This window comes from Arvicanthis niloticus, chromosome 8 (assembly GCF_011762505.2).
Source record: "Arvicanthis niloticus isolate mArvNil1 chromosome 8, mArvNil1.pat.X, whole genome shotgun sequence".
Classification (NCBI taxonomy): Eukaryota; Metazoa; Chordata; class Mammalia; order Rodentia; family Muridae; genus Arvicanthis; species Arvicanthis niloticus.
The window spans coordinates 38,410,092-38,431,894 of record NC_047665.1 but is presented as its reverse complement, the minus strand read 5'-3'; the positions used below and the strand labels follow the sequence as shown (position 1 = coordinate 38,431,894).

The 21,803-nt window shown below is 43.1% G+C and overlaps 1 protein-coding gene across 1 annotated transcript; it reads right to left on the bottom strand.

Annotated features, from left to right (window-relative positions):
• Positions 1-239: 239 nt before the first annotated feature.
• On the bottom strand, positions 240-12,984 carry LOC117714124 (butyrophilin subfamily 2 member A2). The gene is made up of 8 exons (XM_034510773.2): positions 12,792-12,984; positions 11,980-12,109; positions 10,092-10,439; positions 6,564-6,845; positions 5,579-5,755; positions 4,323-4,343; positions 4,208-4,234; positions 240-2,776 (listed from the first exon to the last, which is right to left on the bottom strand). Exons 2-8 carry the CDS (start codon positions 12,062-12,064, stop codon positions 2,169-2,171), a joined length of 1,548 nt encoding a protein of 515 aa, XP_034366664.1. The 5' UTR covers positions 12,065-12,109; positions 12,792-12,984; the 3' UTR covers positions 240-2,168.
• Between the last annotated feature and the right edge of the window lie 8,819 nt (positions 12,985-21,803).

The window sequence follows — 21,803 nt, the reverse complement described above, 5'->3', positions numbered from 1 at the left end:
TAGAAAAACAAAACAAAACAAAACAAACAAACAAACAAACAAACAGAATGGGGACATGGAGGGGAAGTGTCTGTGAGGTTAATATTTATTTTGTAATAAGGCATTATCATTCTCTAGTGTATACTGTAGTCCCCTAGATCCTGTATGTCCTCTGATAGCCCAACGAAGTAAATAAAAAGGCAGATATAACAATACAGATATCTTTTAATTTTTCAAAAACTTAGATAATTCTTTATATTTAATATTCTTTTAATAAAATATATTTTACTTTAGAAATTGTATTAGTCGGCATTCTCTAGAGTAACAGAACTTATAGGATGAGTGTCTCTTAATCCAGTTAATTCAACAATGGCAGGCTGTAAAATGAAAGTCCAAGAACCAAGTAGTTGCTCAGTCCATAAGGCTGGATGCCTCCGCTGGTCTTCAGTATGTGCTAGAATCCCAAAGGAGAAGGGTCCAATGCCAGTGAAGGAATGGCTGTGCTAACAAGGTGAGGGCAAGCAGGCAAAGAGTAAAAGCTTCCTTTTTCTATGTCTTTATACAGACTTCCATCAGGAGGTATGGGCCAGATTAAAGGTAGGTGTGTGTGTGTGTGTGTGTGTGTGTGTGTGTGTGTGTGTGTGTGTTTTCCATCTCAACCTCTAGATCAAAGATATGTCTTTCTTCCTCAAAGGTATGGACTAGAAATGGATTCACCAGCTTCAAACCAAGTAAAATAATCTCTTACATTTCTAGATTATAGATCATTCCAGATGTAGTCAAGTTGACAACCAACAATAGCCATCACAGATACAACTCCCCCCACACCCCAAGACAGAGTTTCTCTGTATAGCTTTGCCTATCTTAGAACTCACTCTGTAAACCAGGCTGGCTTTGTACTTAGAGATCTGCCTGCCTCTACCTCCAAAATGCCAGGATTAAATACATGCACCACTACTGCCCAGATCAGAAACAAGTTTTTAAATAAGACATATACTGTTCATATGAAACTATAGTTAGCTTATTATTGGTTTAACATAAATTAATACATATAGTTGTTTTTCTGTTTTAAGCTTCAAAGGTCATAATCGGCAACAGATATTAGTTAGGCATGAGAGCCCAAGCCTATAATCCCCACACTGAAGAGATAGAATGAAGCCAGGTGTAGTGGGATATACCCTTAGTTCCAGCACTCAGGAGCAGAGGCAGATCTCTGTGAGTTCAAAAGCGGCTTACTGTACATAGTGAGTTCCAGGACAGCCAGAAACACACAATGAAATTCTGTCTTGAAAAAAAAATATTTATAACAAAAAGATGGGGAGAAAAAGTCAAGAGCAGTGCTCACAGAGTGAAAGCATGAGTCAAGAGAAAAACCAAAACAAATCTCAATAGGTAGTAACCCAAGAACACAGAAGCCTTACCTTTTGTATATATCATAAGATCATAAACTGGATGTGGAGGCTGGCCTGGTCTCCATAGTGAGACCCTATCTTGAAGGGGGAGGGGCTTGGGGAAAAGGAAGACATCCTGAGCTACTGTCTCTAGTAAATCTGAGTTGTATGAACCTGGCTGCTCAGCCTGGACCTCAAGCCTCAAGCCTCAAGCCACTCTTACTGAGCAGAAACATGGAACTCAGAAGTGAGTGTTTATTGTAGGGACGCCTGAGCCAGCTTACATCCAGATCATCCCTATGATTATTTCCTCTCATGTGTGGGTCTACAGATACACACTCCAGACATAATATGTGATATTTAAATCTTTGGATTTGGATATCAATGGACTATGAGCTCCTACCTACCCACAGCTGTCATATAGGGCTTACCTCAGAGTTCTCCAGTATACTTCCTCCATCTTTGGCCTCAATTTGTATTTATCTGTCTCCTTCCTCTGCAGTTCTCTCCTCTTACATCCTGACGCACCCTATTGCCTTTGCCCAACATCCACTGTGGCCAGAGCATCATGTTGAAGCTCCAGGTTTTCTTCCTCTCCCCTTCTCACACTCTCTTCTCAGGAGAGAGCTGTATCACAGTCCCCAAAGACTGGGCCTACCTAGGCCCATAGTTAGAAGGAATGATGCAGTGACCTGAGGCATGGGCCTGAAGTATGTGTGAAGGCAGCAGCTGGAAGATGCTCCACGTGACCTGAAGGACACAGGATCTGGTCTCTACCCGATGATACTGTGCTGAGAGCTATGGCTTCTTTACAAGGCTCTGAGAAACTGGTCTTGTTCTATATAGGAACAGGCCACTCTCAGGTATTTTAACTCCCTGTGCCCCTGTGAATGCTGGACAGATGAACAGGGGACTGTCATCAGAACCCAGCCTAAAGAAGGGTCTCAGGGGCCCAGTGAAGGTCACAGGAGGACATGTGTAGATGTGTGATCTGTCTCTCATGTTGTAGAAAGAAATATCTCCACCCTCACAGTCCAGGAAGACGGCCACTCGGTGAAGACGTTCTTTCAGAGGTATGATCTTTTCTGGTGAAGACAGGGCTCGATACTGGCTTCCAAACATCTCCAGGGTCCAGAAGCCATTCTGAGGAACCAATAGGGCCTCCCCTTTCCTTTCAACACTGTCTCTACAAACACCAATGGCCCACACCATCACATTTTCCACCTCCACCTCCCAGTAATGCTTCCCTGAGGAGAAGCTTTCCCTGCCCAGGACACATGGACGGCAGTCAAATCTCTCAGGGTTGTCAGGCACACTCTGCCTCGAAGGGCCTCTTATTACACTTCTCTGGTCATCTGACAGGAAGAGCTCAGGATGAGCTGTATCTGGGTCCAGAACCACATCAGCTGTAGAAAAAAAAAAGTCTCAGGCTTAGTGCTGAGATCTCAGTCTCCTGGATATACACAGCCACAGTCTCTCTTCCCCAGCCCCAGACCCCCAGGTCCTGGGAACTGATGTGGGATTCCTCTGTGCGGTGGCCTATGTGAAGAAGGTTTTGTTTTTGTTTTTGTTTTTTCTGAGGAAGCTCATAATGAAGCTCATTTGTCTTCTAGGGACAGGAGCATTATCTTCTATGGAAAAGACTAGGGCTCAAAAACCCAGAAAGTTTAGCAAATGAACAAAAAAGTGAATTGTTCCCCTTTTCAGCATTTTCAGATCTGTCCCAGTGTTCACCATGCTATAAGATCTCTGGAATTCCCTTCGTAGAAACCATCCAACTTGGCTTTGACCAACAAGAGAGGGTGAATCTCTCACTCTCCCTAACGATGAATCAATTAAGGATTAAACTGAGTCTTACTACACAGTGTCCTGGCTAGTGCAGGATCACCTCACTGGCCTCTACACTCTTTCAACCAGATGACAACTGATTTAAATGACAGATAAGGGTACCCACAAAGGATGAAAAAGCCAAGAGTATGCAGCAAACACAACAAGGGAATACTTTCAGTCAGTCAGAAGCCACTGTGGATGTACGAAGTTCTTGCCAACCATCTACACTACCTCTTACCTAATCAGTCTACTTTGCTTATCATGTTAGAATAGTTACCTTCCTTCCTCCAAGTTGGTATGTCTGATTGTGACAGCTTGTGATTGTGTGTCAAGTTAGACTGGGACAATATTAAATTTCCTCTTAAGGAGGAACAGTTCTTGTGCCAAGGTGTCTAGTGAAGCCTGTATTCTCATTGATGAAACATGAAAAAATAAATAATGCTCATGAAGAAAAGGCAGCTGTGCTCTGGGCTCTCAATCACCTGACACGCTGAGTGTTAGTGGTCTCCTGAGAGCAGGATAGCATTTCTCAACACCGACTTATTACATCCCTGGTAAGCCCCAGGAAGCAGATTGCCTTTTTACTACAAGGATCCAACTGTTCATTCTAACCACCTCCCAAGTAATAAATACCCAAGACAGGACTGTCTTCTTTCAAACTGACTCAGGATCCAAGAGCAAGAGATACTTTTGGGAGAGCTATTCTGTATGGTAGACCTCTGCTACTCATGGATTACCTTCTTCTGGAAAAAAAAGGAAGGAAGGAAGGAAGGAAGGAAGGAAGAAGGGAGGGAGAAAGGAGAGAAGGGACTGTGAAGAGTATACCATGGGGCTGATAGAAAGCTGTGGGGATTCCTTGACCAAGCTGGAGCCCAGCACTGGTGAATCATAGCTAGTGAAGCACTCTCAATCCCCTACTTCCCCACTCCAGGGCCCCTGAGTCTTTTGTTCAAATCCTCCCTTAGTGAGAAAATCCCCTTGTATAAGAGAATGCCAGAGGCACTCACCAGCATGTAAGAGGGTTCGTCTCCAACCTGCAAGTGAGAGAGGTTAATGTCATGAGGTCATGGCTAAGCCAGCAGAACACAAACTGCAGAGTAGTTGAGGGAAGGTTAAACTTACACAGTTCCTCATGAAGTTGCCCTGAAAAGGAAGCAAAGTACTGTACTCAGGTAAACAGCTGAGAGAATTTAGATTTGTCTTAAACAGAGCAGGGCTGGCTCTTGCTACAGCACTAAACCCTTCACTCCCACTTGAGGGGATTAATCTCGATTGTGACATTGACAGGATTTAGAATCACTATGGAAACAAATCTAGGTTTGTGAGAGATGTTCTAGGTTAGTTAGTGAATTTGATCATGGTGGCTCAAAGGGTGAGGGAGTTTACTGCAAAGCCTGAGTCCACTCTCTAAGACCCACAAAGAAAAGAACCAACTTCCACAAATTGTCCTCTGATTTCTACATGCAGGCAATGGTGTGCCACCTTCCTCCTCCAAATAAATAAATAAATAAATAAATAAATGTAATTTAAAAATGTTTTAGGGTCTAAAGAGATGGCTTAGGGGTTAAGAACACTAGCTGCTTTTGTAGAAGACACAGGTTCTATTTTCAGCACATACATGGTGGCTTACAAACATCTATAACTCCAGTACCAGGCTATCCAATGCCCTTTTCAGACCCCTGTGGGTATCGGGGCACCCATTCACTTAGACAAAATATTCATTTATATAAATGTAATTTTTTAAATTTACTTAGTGTGTGTATGTATGTATGTATGTATGTATGTATGTATATATGTGTTTGTGTTTGTGTGTGTGTGTGTGTTTATGTGTACATGTGACATGTTACATGTGTGGAGCTCAGAGGACAGCTTGTAGGAGTTGGGTTGGTTCTCTTCTTTGACCATATGGGTTCTGGGTATTGAACTCTGGGATGTCAGGCCTGGTAGAAAGTGTCTTCACCCACTGAACCATCTTGTCAGCCCCTGCCATACAACTTTATCACAACAATAAAAAAGGTAACTAATACAGTACCCATTCCTCAGAACTGTCAGAAACCAGGTGAGTAGACAGTATTAGAACTTTCTTTGTTTGGGTTTGCTACTGTTCAGCCATTCAGTTCTGTGAACAATGCAAAGTTTGCAGACTGAATCAAAAGATCCAGAGGCTTAATTGTTAGGATATAAGAGTTCTGAGCACTTCTGCTGCATCTATGTGTCCTCTGTCTAGTTCAGAGGGTGGTGTCCTTTCTTTTTTTCCCCTCCTCTTGTTTCAGATGTGGTACTATGTAGCTTAGGCTGGCCTTAAACTGAAGAATGGTGAGCTCTCCTACTCTACTCCTTTACCTCCTACGTTCTTTCTCTTTTTCCTAGTTCCTTACGTGCAGTTTCCTTTTCTTTATATTTGGCTTCTTTTTCAGCTGACAGGATCGATTTCTTCCTGCGGTGTTTCTTGACAAGACAGATGCTTCCAGATGTGAGGAAGAGTAGCATTACTATAGGCAGAGTGACAGCCATGGCCACCATCCAGAGAGGAAGAAGGCTGGGCACGAAGGATTCTGGAAAGTGAGGCAGAGAAGGGCTATGTCGTGAGAGATAGAACACTAGGGCCAAGAGCACTCCTTGGGGGAAGTTTACCCAAAGAGCTCTTTCAGGTCCCAGACCTGAGGTTTCTCCCTCAGGAACAAGGATGGGAGAAAAAATGATGGCTTTGTACTGGCTGACCTCTGACTGCTTTGGGACTCAGGGGATTAAAACTGCAGAACCACTCAAGGCTGCTGTGGATGAATCCCATGAATGCATGCCATGGATGAAACAAGGTAAGCAGCCCGCTAAACCTCTACAGGCGCCACCTTGCACAGGTCCCCAGCATTCTGCCCCCAACATTCTTGCAATGCCTTCCTCTTTGCTCTGCTCTTGCTGCATGTGGTCTCTTCTCAACAGAGAGACAGGGATCCAGTTCCTTACACATTGAACTCATCCCATGGGCTTATCCCATAGCATAAACCCAGTACTGGGAAGGCAGAGGAAAGATTACCACAAGTTCAAGTCTAGTCAAGTTTAAGTAGAGACCCGCCTATTCTCCTGTTCTATCACTTCAAGTGTCGGGCTACAAGTATAAACCAACATAACCACTATTCCTTGCTATTCTATTGCTGTTTATCACTACTCATTCACATGGCTAGGACTAATTGATTTTCTTGTTACAAGGGATATGGCCTCAGTTCAGCTCCAGCCTCCAGCTCGGCAGAGCCAAAGATCCTTCCCCAGACCATCCTCTGGTCTTCCATCAATACTTCAGACATCAGCCTATTTGCTGAGGAGCCTATCTTACTAGGACATATCTCCAGCGGGCAGGGGACTAACCTGGAATGAGAATCACACTTTCCATCTCCTGGCTGAGCAGAGTGTTGTTGACAGAGCAGGTCATGTTCCTCACAGAACAGTCCCTGATGATTATAGTCATGGAGACGGTGAAGAGGCCTTCTCTGTCAGCTGTATACTCTTCCTCCAGGGCAGGTACAACTTCATCATAGGGGTCTCTCCACACAGCACGGGGCTCTGGGTACCACCCTTCAGATGTGCACTCTAGCAAGATGCTCCCATCCTCAAGAGACTTCATTTTAATAAGCGGCTCAGAGCCAAGGCCTGGGAGGAAAGACCAAGGCTTAGCTAAAAGAGTGGCTGGTTTGGTTCCAGCACTAGGGAGACAGAAACAGGAGGATCTCTATGAGTTTGAAGCCAGCCTAGCCTACACGCAGTGTTCCAGGACAGCCAGGGATACATAGTGAGACCCCCATCTCAAAAAACAAACAAACAAACAAACATACACGGTGGCTGGGCTAGGGATGTAGCTCAGTAGCAGAGTACTTGTCTGGCATAAGCAAGGTCTTGGGTTTGATCCTCAGTATCCTAGAACAAGCAACAGTATTTCTGTGAGCGTGTCTTAAGAGATCAACTCTTAATGATAGAAGCCAGGAAAAAAGAAGTACAAACTGGCTGGACCTAGAAACACTGAATCTGCAAGCTCCTGCAGCCTCAGCTCTGTGACAGTGAAGATGGAGGGAGGATGAAGCAGGAAGGAGGAAAGAGACGATGGGAAGGAAGAAAGGCCTTGGTGTTAGAGAAGGGACCAACGTGCCAACTGAGCTGGAAGCTCTCCAAGAGCAAAGGATTCCATTACATTCTCCCCTGTTCTCTGCTTCGGGTCTCATCACATAGCTAATATAGATGTCTATATTAATATAGCTAATATGCTGTCCCCTTAAAGAGTTGTTGTGACACTGTTTTTGACAGAAATTCTGTCTCACTTCTAAATAGATATGTTCAGTCCATCTGAAAAAGGCCAACTTAGAACTTCACTTTGTGCTCTGTGGGAAAATGTCTCAGTTGCTTTAGCCTTGTGACATTCTAGAGTAACACAAGAACTTCTCAGGATGCCACAATCTTAATGAAGCTTTCTCACTTTAAAACACTGTCCTCTCTAGATTTCAGCGTTTCCCATCTCTCATGGTCAAGCAGAAGGAAGGCAATGGCTCACAGCTGGGTGCTAATCACAAGGGCTGCTACCACAGAGCTGAGTCTTGACATTCAGAGCAGTTTACCTTCTGGGGACTCACACAGGTAGGTTATCTACAGTGCTCCCCCAAATTCACCTATTAGGGAGCTATGAGGCACCTGCTGTAGTCAAAACAGCGTCACCATTCAATGTATGTCATTAAAAGAATATCCTAGAAGCCTTCAGCTGAAGAGAACATGAGGCATGACAAACTTTTAGATGTGTGGTTGTGGGACATTTCTGTCACTTTAGGCATGCCCCACAAACTTTTATGGACTAGTTCCTTTGTTAGGCTTACTCAATATATTATGCTAAAGAAAGGAAATTAAACCATTCACTGAAGTCCCAGGCTTTGTGCTCTACTGTTTGTTTGTTGTTTGTTTGTTTGTTTGAGCTAGGATCTCACTATGTAGTTCAGGCTGGCCTCAAACTCACAGAAATCCTTCTGCCTCATCTTTTGGGCAAAAAACACACCCAGTGTGTTTTTGAGACAAAAATCTCATGTAGCTCAAGCTAGCCTTGAATTGGATACGTAGTTGAGGACGACATTGACCTCCTGATCCCCCTGTGTCCAAGTCCCAAGTGCTCGAGTGCGAGAGGTGTGTGCCACTCTGTGTGGATCTGCAATTTGATTTTGCCCAGGAAACAAAGCCATAGATGCCCAGCCTCACTCAGAAAACTTGATGTGAAATAAGATTCAAAATAATATGGCCAGCCATGCCTATATTTGAGAGAGACCCTGTCTCAAACAACAACAACAACAACTCCCAAACAACCACAACAAAAGCAAATAAATCCCCCCTCAAAACTTGGCAATCTGAACAAAACAGTTTTATAAAATGTTCAATGGGGTTCTGAGACAACAGACTGAAGGATCCAACAAACATCCAGCCAATTGATCCAACAAACAAAATATAATTTTAAAAATGTAAATAAATAGCTGGAGAGATGGCTCAGTTGTTAAGGGAACTGACTGCTTTTCCAGAGGTCTTGAGATCAATTCCCAGCAACCACATTCTGGCTCACAAACCTCTATAATGGGATCTGACACCCTCTTCTGGTGTCTCTGAGACACAGCATACTCACATACATAAAATAAATAAATAAATAAATAAAGCCGGGCAGTGGTGGTGCATGCCTTTAATCACTTGGGAGGCAGAGGCAGGGATTTCTGAGTTCAAGGCCAGCCTGGTCTACGGAGTGAGTTCCAGGACATCCAGAGATACACAGAGGAACCCTGTCTCTAAAAACCAATAAATAAATAAATCTTTTAAAATCTTTAAAATAAAATCAAAGGGTGCTGGAGGGAGCTCACTGGTAAAGCACTTGTTGTAAAGGTGTAACCAGTGCTTTGGGTCCTCAGCAGCTATACAAAAGCTCAGGTGGTCTCATGTCTGTAATCGAAGCCCCAGGTAGGGGATGTGAAGACAAACAGATCCTGGTGGCTAGTTGGCCAGCCAGGATAGCACAGAAGCAGAGAGATCAAAGTTCAACAAGAGACCCTATTTCAAAAAATAAGTTGGAAAGTGACTGAGAATTACATCTTTGGCTACTAAAAGCATATACACAGGTAAGAACACACACACACCATCTGCTCTGAATTAGAATTTGCACTGCTTACAGGGAAAGAATTGGGGTTCCTGGAACCTACAAGCATCACTAGCCAATCCTGAAGTTCTGCTGTGAGCAGAATCAGGTTACAAGGGTCAGAAAACCTTCCTCCTTTAGTGTTGTGTGACACTTCCTGCATACCCAGTTTAATTGCCATTTCTGTTAGGAAGCTTTGTAAAAGGCTCCAGGTCGTACTCTTACCCTGTTCCTCTACAGGGCCACCAGCCTTAGCCTTAGTCTGCTGCTGTACTTAATATTGATGTTATCTGTTTACATGTCAATTGCTTTCTCTACAATTATTACAAGGAGAAATGGGGGAAAGGTCAAGGCAAGGTTAGCCCAGGATGATAAAGTTTGTAATCCTAGCACTTGGTAGGGAGGAAGAAAGATCAGAAGTTCAAAGCCATTGTCAGCACCAAAGTGAGTTTAAGCCTGATCTAAACTATAAGATTAATATTAATCAGCGAAATGTCTACTGTGGCTTTGGGGGCAATGGTTGTTTATCACAGGTACCCCTGCACATTTCTAACAGTGCCTAACACTCAAGAAGCAATGGTCACAGCTTAGCAGAGTTCATTCGGGTGGACTCAAGAAGCAACCCTCCCTATATAAAGGGAATTACAGGCAAGAAATGTGCTAGTCTGTGACGAGCCTGAATCCAGGAGAAAAATTTTCTCCAAGACTCACACTGGGAAAAGTCAACAGAGGAAAACAGAGTAACTTACTCGCCACCGTGAGCCTCATGCTTGCCTGGTCATAGGACCTGCCTTCCTGGAAGTAACAACAGTAGATGCCATTGTCATAGGCTGTGACATTGTGGATAATGAGTGCAACTCTCCCCTTGCTGATGTCTGTGCTCATGAAGGTGGTTCTTCCTTGGTATGCCACCATCTGCTCCTCTGGTCTCTCTTGATGGCCTCTGTACACCAGCACTGCTGGGGAGAAACGCCACCGGAACCACCGTACCTCCATGTCTTCTGCATTTCTCTCTGGTGACAGGTAGCAGTGTAGTGTGATATTCTCTCCTACCATGGCCAGGATGGGCTCAGCTGGTCCTATGACATTAAACTGGGCTATTCAACAAAGGGACACAATCAGACAGAACAATACCTGTTAAACTTGCTTAACTCAAGAGGTTTGTTTTTGTTATTGTTTGTTTTGATTCCGTAGTTCTCAAGAATGAACTTTATAGTGACAGTTTTGTTTCACAAGGTCATACAAAATAAATGTGTGTGTACACTGACACCACTCAAACTGGGGTCTGGACACTGTCCTGGTTAGTTTTAACTGTTAGTTCCACTTGACACAACCTAGAATTATCTCTGAAGAGAATCCAAATTGAGAAACTGCTTAAGTCATTGGCCTGTGGGTATCTTCGTGGGAGATTGTCTTGGTTGTCAATTGCAACAATATTAAGGCTGCCCACACCATTCCCTAGGCAACATAAGAGTCTAATAGAAGCCAACAAGCAGTATCTTCCATGAACTATCCTACACTTCTCTGGCAGTGAATGAAGTTGGTTCCTTGGTTGTAGGTAATGCTGTGTGGGATAGCAAGCAGACCTGCCTTCAAGTTTCTCTTTTGACTTCCCTCAGTGATAAACTGTGGCTTGCATTTATACCTAATTAAATCCTTCCCTTTCCTAAGTTGCTTTCTGTCAGGGTATTTATCACAGCAACAGAAAGGAAACTATAACAGACACTTTTGGATCATTTAATGTAAGGCCCTAGGAAATTCTTCATCTAATGTGGTCTGGGAACTGAGAAGGCTGGGCAACCCTGGATTAGACGAGTTATTTCCAAGGCTACAGGGGTTTGCTAGTGGGCTGGTAGCTGTGGCTGGTGGGCAGCATTTCTGGGAACAATCCAGGGAGGCCAAAAATATTTCAGGAGCCAAGCACTACCCATGTAATGTGGTACACACCCACAATCCCAACGCTGAGGAGCTGGAGGCTGGAAGATCAGCTCTTCAAAGTTATTTTCAGCTTCATAGCAAGTTCAAGCCCAGCCACGAACAAAAACATAATAAAACCAGAACTGACATGACCAGAACATGACAGTCACCCTGAGCATACAGTGTAGATCCAGTGCTCAGAAAGACTTGTTCTTCAGCCCAATGCCTGAGTGTGGCACAGACCCAGGGTTCAGACTACATACAGCCCATGCATACTAGGAAAGCTCCCTACCGACTGAGCCACATCCCTAGCCGCCTTGTTTTGCTTTCTAAGACAGTATCTTATTATGTATCCCTGGCAGGCCTTGAGCCCTTGGCAGTCTTGTCTCAGCCTCCTAAGTTTATAGGTGTGTGCTATCACACCTGACAAGTTAAGCATTTAAATATTAATATTTAATGATACGGTGTTAAACAAAATATATCATTCAAATCTACTTCGTCTATTTTTAACTCTTTTGAATGTTGCCACTTGGACATTTACAGATCTCCTTTGATGTTCTAGCTGCATTTCTGTAGGATAAAATTGGGATAAATCAAGTGTCCATGTTCAGAAGGATGAGCCAGCACAGCTGCAGTCTCTCTTCCTGCCTCTGTCCATCAGGAGAACCGTGGACATTGCTTTCTGAAAAGCTGATAGGAGCAAGAAGCCTACAGCTGTACCTGAGACCAGCACAAACAGGCTGAGGACCAAGAAGAAGAGAAGGGAGGCTAGCGGGCAAGAATGCAGGGAAGTAGCAGGCTCCATAGGTCTTCAGGACAGAGTCACCTAGGTCACGGGCAGACAGAAAACCTAGAAGTACAGAAGATAAATCACCCACGGTTCTCATGTACACTACACCTTTTTATCTTACACTAGTCTCATGAGCACTCAAACTTCTGCCTTTGATGGACTCTTTTTTCCTATGGAACTGGTTATACCTTAATAAGTGGATTCACCAAACATTCTATTAAACAAACAACATAAACACCAGGCAAGCAGTTTTCTGTTGTCTTAGGCTCAGTTGTCTTTCCAGAGTCCAGTTTCTTCAGCTGTCATTTGATATTCCTCCCCCTCCCTCCTCCTCTTCCTTTCTTCTTGGGCTTTCCCTCCCCCCCCTCCTCCTCCTTCTCCTCCTCCCCCTCCTCCTCCTCCCTCTCCTTCACCTTCCCTTGTTCTTCCCCTTTCCCCCTCTTCCTCAACCTCCGGGTCTTTGTCCTACTTCTCTACCAAGTTCTTCCTCCTCTTTCCTCCTTCCCTCCTCCCAAGGCTTCTTCCTTCCCCCTCCCTCCTTCCCCCTCACCTTCCCTGTACTCCCTCCTCCAGGAGAACCTCGGGTAAAACTGGGTAGGTGACACTCCCCCTCCCCCTAGGTGTTCTTCCCTGAGTCAAAGATCCCGCTTTTCCCTCCCAGCAGCCTGTGTTGTGCCCCACCCCCTACTCCCCTCCTATGGCCCCTGCCAGGACTAAGAGCGCTTCCCGCCCCCTTCCCTACCTTCTAGAATTAACTGCGTTTTCTTTTCTTCTCTGACCCTCAAATGCTGATTATCCTGCCTTTTCTCTACTCTCCAACTCGCTGCTGAGCACAGTCGACACCAGGGAACAAACTGCTACAGTAGAGAGGAAAGAACTTTCCGCTCTCCATTAGTCGCAAAGTGTGGGGACTCGCGACAGCAGACCTCGGAGGACCCATTCCGCGTGCAAGTCACACAATATCCATTGAGCAGTTTAGAGCCCGGGATTGGTCTGCCAGGAGTCATCAGCCAATAGTATTCCCGTGTCTAGCTGTCACTTGTTACTAGGTAGCATACAAAGAAACAATCCTTTCTCCCTCCTGTCTTCCTTGCTTTTGCCCCTTTCTGCCCTTAGCTCTTATTTCATTTGCTCCTTTCTTCCCCTCTCCCTCCCACTTGAGAGATCTTAGAGTTGGGCCTCTTGTCCAGAGGCCTCATCCCTATGTGTTGAAGTGTGTGTGAAGAAGGGAGGTAGGGAGCCAGACTCAATCCCGCTGTGCTGGCTCAGCACTCAAAGAGAGTTTAACCCTCAGCACTCAGGGTTAAACTCTCTTTGAGTTCAAGGCCAACCTCGTCTATAGAGTGAGTTCCAAGGCAGCCAGGGCTACACACAGAAACCCTGTGTCAAAAATCCAAAAAAGAAAAGGGGGTGGGGGGGGAGAGCAAGACTCCGAATGACCTGTAAAAACGGGTTACACTTTCTATGATTTTAGTAATCATCTCATTCCCTTCAGACCCAAGTATTGGTCTGCTGTCTTAATTTTGTTTCTTCTCCCGTGCAGAAGACGACCCTTAGCTCGTTCTTCAGCCGTCTGTCACTATCTATGAGGATTCTTTTGGTTGTCTTCAGAGACCTAAGAGTCATCAAGAGGTGAAACTCTTTTCAGCTAGAAGCAGCCAGATCAAGTTGATGCCTATTTCCTAAATGACTGTAAGGTAGCTAGTGTCTACCACAGCAGGCCTGGAGGTCACTGAACGTCTCTGCCTCATAAACAACAGCTCTTAAAAACAGGAATTAAGGGCTGGTCAGTGGTGGCACACACCTTTGATCACAGCACTTGGGAGGAGGCAGAGGCAGGCGGATTTCTGAGTTTGAGGACAGCCTGGTCTACAGAATGAGTTCCAGGACAGCCAGGGCTACACAGAGAAACCCTGTCTCGGGGAAAAACAAACAAACAAACAAAACAGGAGTTAAAACAGGACTTTGATAACTGTTTTTAAAAAGGGGGATTTGAATGGTGTCTCTGGCCCTAGTTGGACATGACATTTTGAACTTCTAGAAGGATCATGTATGTAATTACTATTGAGCAGGAGGCCTTTAAAATTATCTTATTTTATATGTGTGAGTATATACCACATGTGTTAGTGCCCCGGCCCACGGGGATTCGACAAGACCTTAGGGAAGGGGGCGAACGAATGAAAGGACAAGAGACACAAAGAATGAGAGCAAGTCTGGGTTCTGATCAAGCTCTGAAACTTTAATTTTGGGGGCAGGTTATAAAGACACAGCAAACCGGGAAGTTTGGGTGAGGGTCATTGTTTAGGGCTATCTTACTATGGAATCCTTACTGTCTAAGACCTTCCCACTGTCATAATCTTATCACCCTAGACCATCCCACTGTCATAATCTTATCACCCTAGACCATCCCACTGTCATAATCAGCTCCAAGGAAATGCCAGACGTTCTTTAGGTTCCTGGGACCTGAGACCTGTGAATGTCCTTTCTTAACCTTGTACTGACTAGACTTTCTAAAACACCAGGTAATTTCCTGGGCTTGGCTCCCGGCATCTGCTCCCTTTTAACAATTTTAACAATTTTAAACGAGGCTGGCAGGCAAATGCGGACATTAAGAAATCTCATTGGCAGATAAATGGGCATTGACCAGAGGGGGAAAGCATTGACCTGATCCTCCCAGTATCATTTGTAATCGTGTCTTTTTGGGGAGGAGAGGGTTATTTATCTCATGGGCCATGTAGGATATTGAGAGTCCTAGTCGGCTACTTTGAGACACAAGAAATCAACACCAACCTCTATGCAATCAGGTTTGCTTTTCAGGGGACTCAGAAGCGGACAATTTGGGTCCTCCCCCTGCGGTACCTTGTCACGCACCCCTTGCAGGTACCCACGTTGTGTCCGTGCCATGCCGAACCAACGTGCATAGATCTGAGTTCTATGCAGCTCCTAAAGGAGATGTGTCGTCGCAAGTTATATATAAATATTTTCTGCCTTTAAATATTTTCTGGAGCAACAAGCACTCCCAAAAATTTAAAGCTCATTGTGTGAGCGTGAAGGCTTGCATTAAAACTCCTTCAGAGAGATCAACTAATAAAATACCATGCAATGAACAATATACACTGAAAGATTCAAACTCTTAACTCAAGTGTGAGAGTTCTTAATCTGAGCCTATTTCTTGAGGCCTGGCCCAACAATTATCCTTCCTGTACTGAGGACAAATTCCAGGGGAGTGATTCTGCTTCCAGACAGCACTTCTGCTGTCTGTCTATGCCTCTATTTTTTGGACAGTCTTTCCGAAAATGACCCGTGTCTCCATACCTAGAACATTCCTTATCACCTCAGTGCTGTGAAAGCATGGCTTGGACTAAAGTTAGCATTCTCATAAGCCAAATGTGTAAAAAACAACTCCTGCCTGGGGTTTCTAAAATTTCTACCAGCCCTTTTAGCAGACTACCTACAAATTCCTAAAATGGTTTATCAGAGCTGTGTGTGTTCTAGATAAAACTCCCACTGAGATCTCAGTTTAACTATATTTTTGAGTTTCTTTTGCAATATTAGAGTGTAACCATAATTTTGGGAAACAAAACCGATTTTTAACAATATAAACAATTTATTTTCTCTAAAATCAACACCAAGTACATTATTTCATGTTACTAAGTTTGGCTGTCAGTTCTTAAATATGAATGCATGATAGTGCAGCTTTTAATACTTCTTAAAGAGACATTGTTTTAAATCCTATCTTTATACATCTGGTTTCTGAATGACTCCAATCCTGAGTTACCAGTTTTAAGCCAACTTTCTGTTACCAAAGTTGCAAAAAATTTTTTAATCATACCCAATAACTTATAGCAAATAATCTATATCCAAGACATGCAGAACATTTTATACTTCTGAAACCAGTCTGAAGCAAAAATGAAGTGGCTGCACATATATTTAGACTAAACAATTTTTTCTTGCTTTTTCTAGCTGTAATTTCAAGAGAAGCACCTTGTCACCTGTTGAACCCAATAATCATAGTCACAGATTTTTCTAGGAGAAACATCTATTAGCTCCTTACCATAGAAGCCATAAAAACCTGCTGGCCCCTTTATGAGCGGCTTTTACATCAATGAGACCATGGCAGGGCCTCTCCATCTGTGCTAGACTCCTAACCACAAGTGCAGGGCTCCAAAGGCCAATTGAAACTGCTTTTTATTTTTACTTTTTCTTCTCTCTCTCTCTCTCTCTCTCTCTCTCTCTCTCTCTCTCTCTCTTTCTCTATCTCTCTCTCTCTCTAGTTAAAAATTAAATCAAGGTCTGAACAACCAGCAGATAAAGTTTTAACCATTTTCTTTTAAACATGAAACAACATTCAAGCAACGAAACAAAAACACAGACATAAACTGACAGACAAAGACAGATTGGTGCACCAAGGACAAAAAATATACACAGAGAGCAGTACTGAGGGTCTCTCCCGAAGGGGCCAGAGAAAAAGCAGGACAGTCTCCTGATCTTCTCCTTCTCCCAGAAGGGCTCTAAAATCACCTTCTTCTTTTCTTTTGTTAACACGGCCGGAGAGTGGACAACTGCATTAGCCCTTTCTCTCCCTCATCTCCAAGGTTTAATGTTTTCATCTCCTCCTTAGGAGGCATAGCATTTTTTTTTTTCATCAATAGTCTCCTCTTGGGGAAACATCGACAAACATCACCAATGAAATCTTTTCTATTTGGGAAAAGGGAAAAATTCTATTCTATCTTCTATTCTAACTCTATTCTAACTAACCTAACTCACTATTCTAACTAACTCTATTCTATTTGTCTTTTCTATTTGGGAAAAGGGAAAAATTCTATTCTATCTCTCTAGTCTAACTCTATTCTAACTAATTTAACTAACTATTCTAAACTAACTCTATTCTATTTGTCTTTTCTAAGACCCTTTTTTCTTAACCCTTACTCCTCGTGCCTTGAGGGACTCCTTGAGACCCTTTAAGAACAAATCATGTTTGCTCAATGCTTGTCCCATAATTGCGTTGCTATTTCTTACCTTCACCTGATCAATCTCACAGGCGGGTGACTCTGTGGCGATCACAATGCGGATCTTCTCTCTTCTCTCTGGAGAAGCGTCGATCCTATGCTTTCGGGACGTCCCTGTGGAAGCAACGTTTCGATCGGACCCCGACCCACAAGGCCACACATCGGGCGCCAAGTGCCCTGGCCCGGGGGGATTCGACAAGACCTTAGGGAAGGGGGCGAACGAATGAAAGGACAAGAGACACAAAGAATGAGAGCAAGTCTGAGGTTCTGATCAAGCTCTGAAACTTTAATTTTGGGGGCAGGTTATAAAGACACAGCAAACCGGGAAGTTTGGGTGAGGGTCATTGTTTAGGGCTATCTTACTATGGAATCCTTACTGTCTAAGACCTTCCCACTGTCATAATCTTATCACCCTAGACCATCCCACTGTCATAATCAGCTCCAAGGAAATGCCAGACGTTCTTTAGGTTCCTGGGACCTGAGACCTGTGAATGTCCTTTCTTAACCTTGTACTGACTAGACTTTCTAAAACACCAGGTAATTTCCTGGGCTTGGCTCCCGGCATGTTAGACTGTCTGTGAGGGCCAGAAAAGGTCATGAAATCCCCTGGTACTAGAGTTACACTCAGTGACTCTGGATACTGGAATCAAACTCCTGGGCTTCTGGAAAAGCATTAAGTGTTTTAAACCACTGAGCATTGTCTACTTCCTTAAGAGTTAAATCAAGCCAGGCATGATTTTTAATTCCATGCCTTTAATTCCAGCACTCAGAGGTAGAGGTAGGCCTGTGAATTTGACATCAGCCATGGCTAGTAAGACCCTGTCTCAAAGAGTTAATCTCAAAATGCCTGGCAATCATCTGGACATGAATCCCCCATTCCCCCAGGAAAGCTGTCTGTTAAAGAGACTTTAAGAAATAGTATAAAAGCTGCCTGAAAAAGTAGATTGGTATAAAGACCATCTCTTCATTCTTGAGAATACTTTCTTCCACAATGGTCTGTCCACTATCATGTCCCCAGTGCTCCTACCTAACCTTGCAATAAACTCCATTTTTCTTCTATATTACACTTTCTACATCACATCTGAATTCTTTTGGAAAAATCACAAAGCTCAAGGGAGCTAAAGAGATAGCACAGAGAGGCCCTAGCACTAGTAGAGTACTTGCCTAGTGTCTCTGAGTATATTGGTTTAATCTCCACTATTGCAATAAAAACGTCTATATATTTTGCTAGCAAGATGACTCATTAAAGGTATCTGTCACTAAGTTAGAACACCCATGTGATAGGAGAGAACTAACTAACTCAAGCAAGTTGTCCTTTGACTTCACATGAAAATATGTTTCCAACATGCTTACTATTGTTTTAAGTTTATTTAATGAGTCATAGCTTTTGATTCCTCACTAGAAGTAAAAGATCTCAGATGTAATGTAGAATTTACAAGGCACATAGATTTCAAAGTTGGGAAATAGGCCTCTGGTATGTCTGTGGGAAGTTATATTAATTATGTTAATTGAAGTGGGAAGACCTGCCCACTGCAGGTGACACCATTCCCTACACAGAGGCTCTGAGACTATATAAGAGTGCAGAAAGTGATTTAAGCACTTACACAAGTGCATTCCTTGCTCTATATTCCTAATTATAGATATGGTATGATCTGCTCCTTGAAGTCCCTGCTGCTATGACTTCTCTGTGCTGAACTTGGAGCTAAGATGAACCCTTAAGTTGCTTTTGTAAGGGCATTTTATCATAGAGACAGAATATAAACTAAGACAAAAGTTAAAGGTAAATAAGAATGATATCCATCTATACTTTTTTTCTTTCTTCTTTCTCCATCTCCAGACAATGATGTGTCACCTATTCCCTGTCTTTTAGATAATCGATATCCCTTGACAAATGTGAAAGAAATAAGCATCTTGCTTCAGGGCTTGTCTGATAAGGGTTAGGGCTTAAGAATCTGCAGGCCCTGGGTATCTGAAAATAAGGACCCAGAAAAACTAGATATTATGAAATAAAACTTCTTGAATTCTTCAGGTTGGCCTCTTTGAAACAAACGAAGGTGTGCCTGAACACGCCGACTTTTACTGTCTGCCAGAAATGACTAGTCTGAGACCAACCCAAGTTTTTGAGAATTCTGTTGTACTGATCAGTGTCTAACAGGAGTAGTGCTTGGTAAAATGTTGGCATGGATCAATGAGCAATGTATTTTTCTTCCCCAAAGGAAATTTTCATGTTTTTACATTTTATTTTTATAATTCAAGAGTATAGCTGGAAGTATTTTGTATTTCGGAAGATTTAGATTTATTTATTTGTTTTTTTAAATTTTTTAATTTTTTAATTTTTTAATTTTTATCTATTTATTTATTTTTATTTTTTAAATTTTATTTATTTGTAAAGAATGTTTTGTTTGTATGTGTGGTTGTTGGGGTCCACACTAGCCCCACGTTGGGGTGGCCAAAATAAATGTTGCAGCCCAGGCAAAATGTTGAGGCCCGGGCCAACCCACGTTTGGGTGGCCACTGTATCCCGGCCCAAGCTGCTGCTCCGGTCTGCGGGTCAGGGTTCAGCAAGAGCGAGGGTGAGGGCAGACTCAAAGAATGGAGACCAGACAGGGTGTGATTCAATCCCGTTTATTCTTCAGTTTCTCTTCTTCTAAGTGTCTCCTGTCTGATTCTCCCTCTATAGTCTCAATCTCTACTGTCTGCCTCTGCCTTTTATATGTCTCACTTCTAAGCCATGCCTCTAAGTTACACCTTTAATGATGCCCTTAGGTCTTGTCTCTAACTCTGATCTCTATACTTCTAGGTCATACTCTTAAGTCACACACCTTTAATCTCACACACCTTTAATCTCAAGGTATCTAAACCAAGATTATCGGAGTGTGATTAGCTGTTGTAGGCTATTGTAATCCAAATCTCCTGTCAGGGTATAGGCTCAAGATGGCTGCAAATCTCATGTCATGCAGGCTCAAGATGGCTGCAAAGCTGATAGCCGCTTTCTGCTAAAAGTCGGCCCCCAACATGTGGTGGTCTATGGGACCATAAAGGAACACAGAAGTAAATACAGCTCTGAAAAAAAAAAAAAAGACAAAATATTTCATAAAATGGTCTTTATAATTTTTCACTCTACATCTGAACTGTTCCAATATTTTTATGTTATTACTTATGCTTGATTAACAACAATATTCCACAGTAAGAACAAAGAACTAATCACAGTAATCCTTGACTTGTTAATGTGAGGAAAACCTCAGGTCAAGTACCCTACTGTTGTTACTGTGGTCCAGAGAATTCCTTCTTTCTCTTTTGTAGTGCCTCACCCATGACAGGTGTCTTAGTTTCTCCTCCTGTGGTAAAATATTCTGACAAAAGCAACTTAACAGAAAGAGGGCTAACTCAGTTTGCTATTCCAGTTGGAGTTATAGCCCACTGATAGCGGGGAAATCAGTGTTAAAAGGATGAAAAAAATGGCTACATTGTATCTACTGTGGAGCTCAGCGAGCAGTCACTTAAGCAGCAATTCTCAACCTTCCTAATGCTGCAGTCCTTCAATGTATTTCCTTCCTCATGTTGTGGTGACCCCAACCATAAAATTATTTTTTATTGGTACTTCATCATACCTGTAATTTTGCTACTGTTATGAATCGTAATGTAAATATCTGATATGCAGGTTATCTGATCTGTGACCCAAGTGAAAGAATCCCCAAAGGGGTCTCAACCTGCAGGCTGAGAACCTTCAGCTTAAAGCATGCCAGTGTAGCAAGAGAAAGGCTGAAATGCCAAGATTAACACATGAAAGAAACCAGTTTGCCTTGATCCGTGGAGATCCTTTTTATCTGGGGCTTTATCCTTCCTTCAGAACACTTGCAATGGAAATGCAAATGAGAGGGGTGGGGACCACTTAGGTTCCTTAAAAGACTGTTCTGCTTTTGATCTTTCTCTGTTTACTATTCCACTTTCACTTGGGGAATACTTTTCCTTTCTTAACAAATTGTCTCTATTTCTGCTTCTAACCACGTGTCTCCCTGGCTCAGCATTATTGATCTCTTTCCTGACATCCTTCTTCAAATGTCTCAGACCTCTATAGAGGAATGCTAACTCCCTTTCTCTCCTCCGGGTGCCTGCTGGATCCTTCAGTTTGCCTGCCCAGTTGTTTTTCTCTAAGGAGCTAATAAAATTGTCCGCTAGTATTCCTTTTATTTAAAAATTATTTTATTAATGGGACAAAGACACAAAAAGAGAATCTGTTTCCCCAGTAACATTAGTGCTCAGCTTGGTCTCTCCTTCATACAGTCCTAGTTCACGACTCAACCCAACTCAACCCAAAGAAGAAAATTCCTTAGAGTCATTTCCATGCCAACATGATCTAGAAATTTCCTCATTGACACTCCCCTGATCTTTCTAGAGCATATCGTCTTCTCAAGGTTCACTGACAGGGGCTCAGGTAACCTAAGGCTCTGCTCGCTAGTCTTACATTGAGAGACAAAGATAGGGAGTAAAATCTCTAGCCGTGATTGTTGTCCGCCCACCCTGGCATATGCCTCTAAACTGGACACATTCTCAGTTCTTTTTATCTCACATGGTGTCCTCACCCGAACCCTAAGTCTCACAACCAAATCTCATTCAGCAGAACTGGGAAACATCACAGCTTCATAGTTCTGTTTCAGGCCCTCCCCAAACTGAGTCTGCATAAAGTGAGGTTCTGAGGTACTAGGCTTAGAAGGTATTTTGTTGTTGTTTTCTCTGGCAGGGAT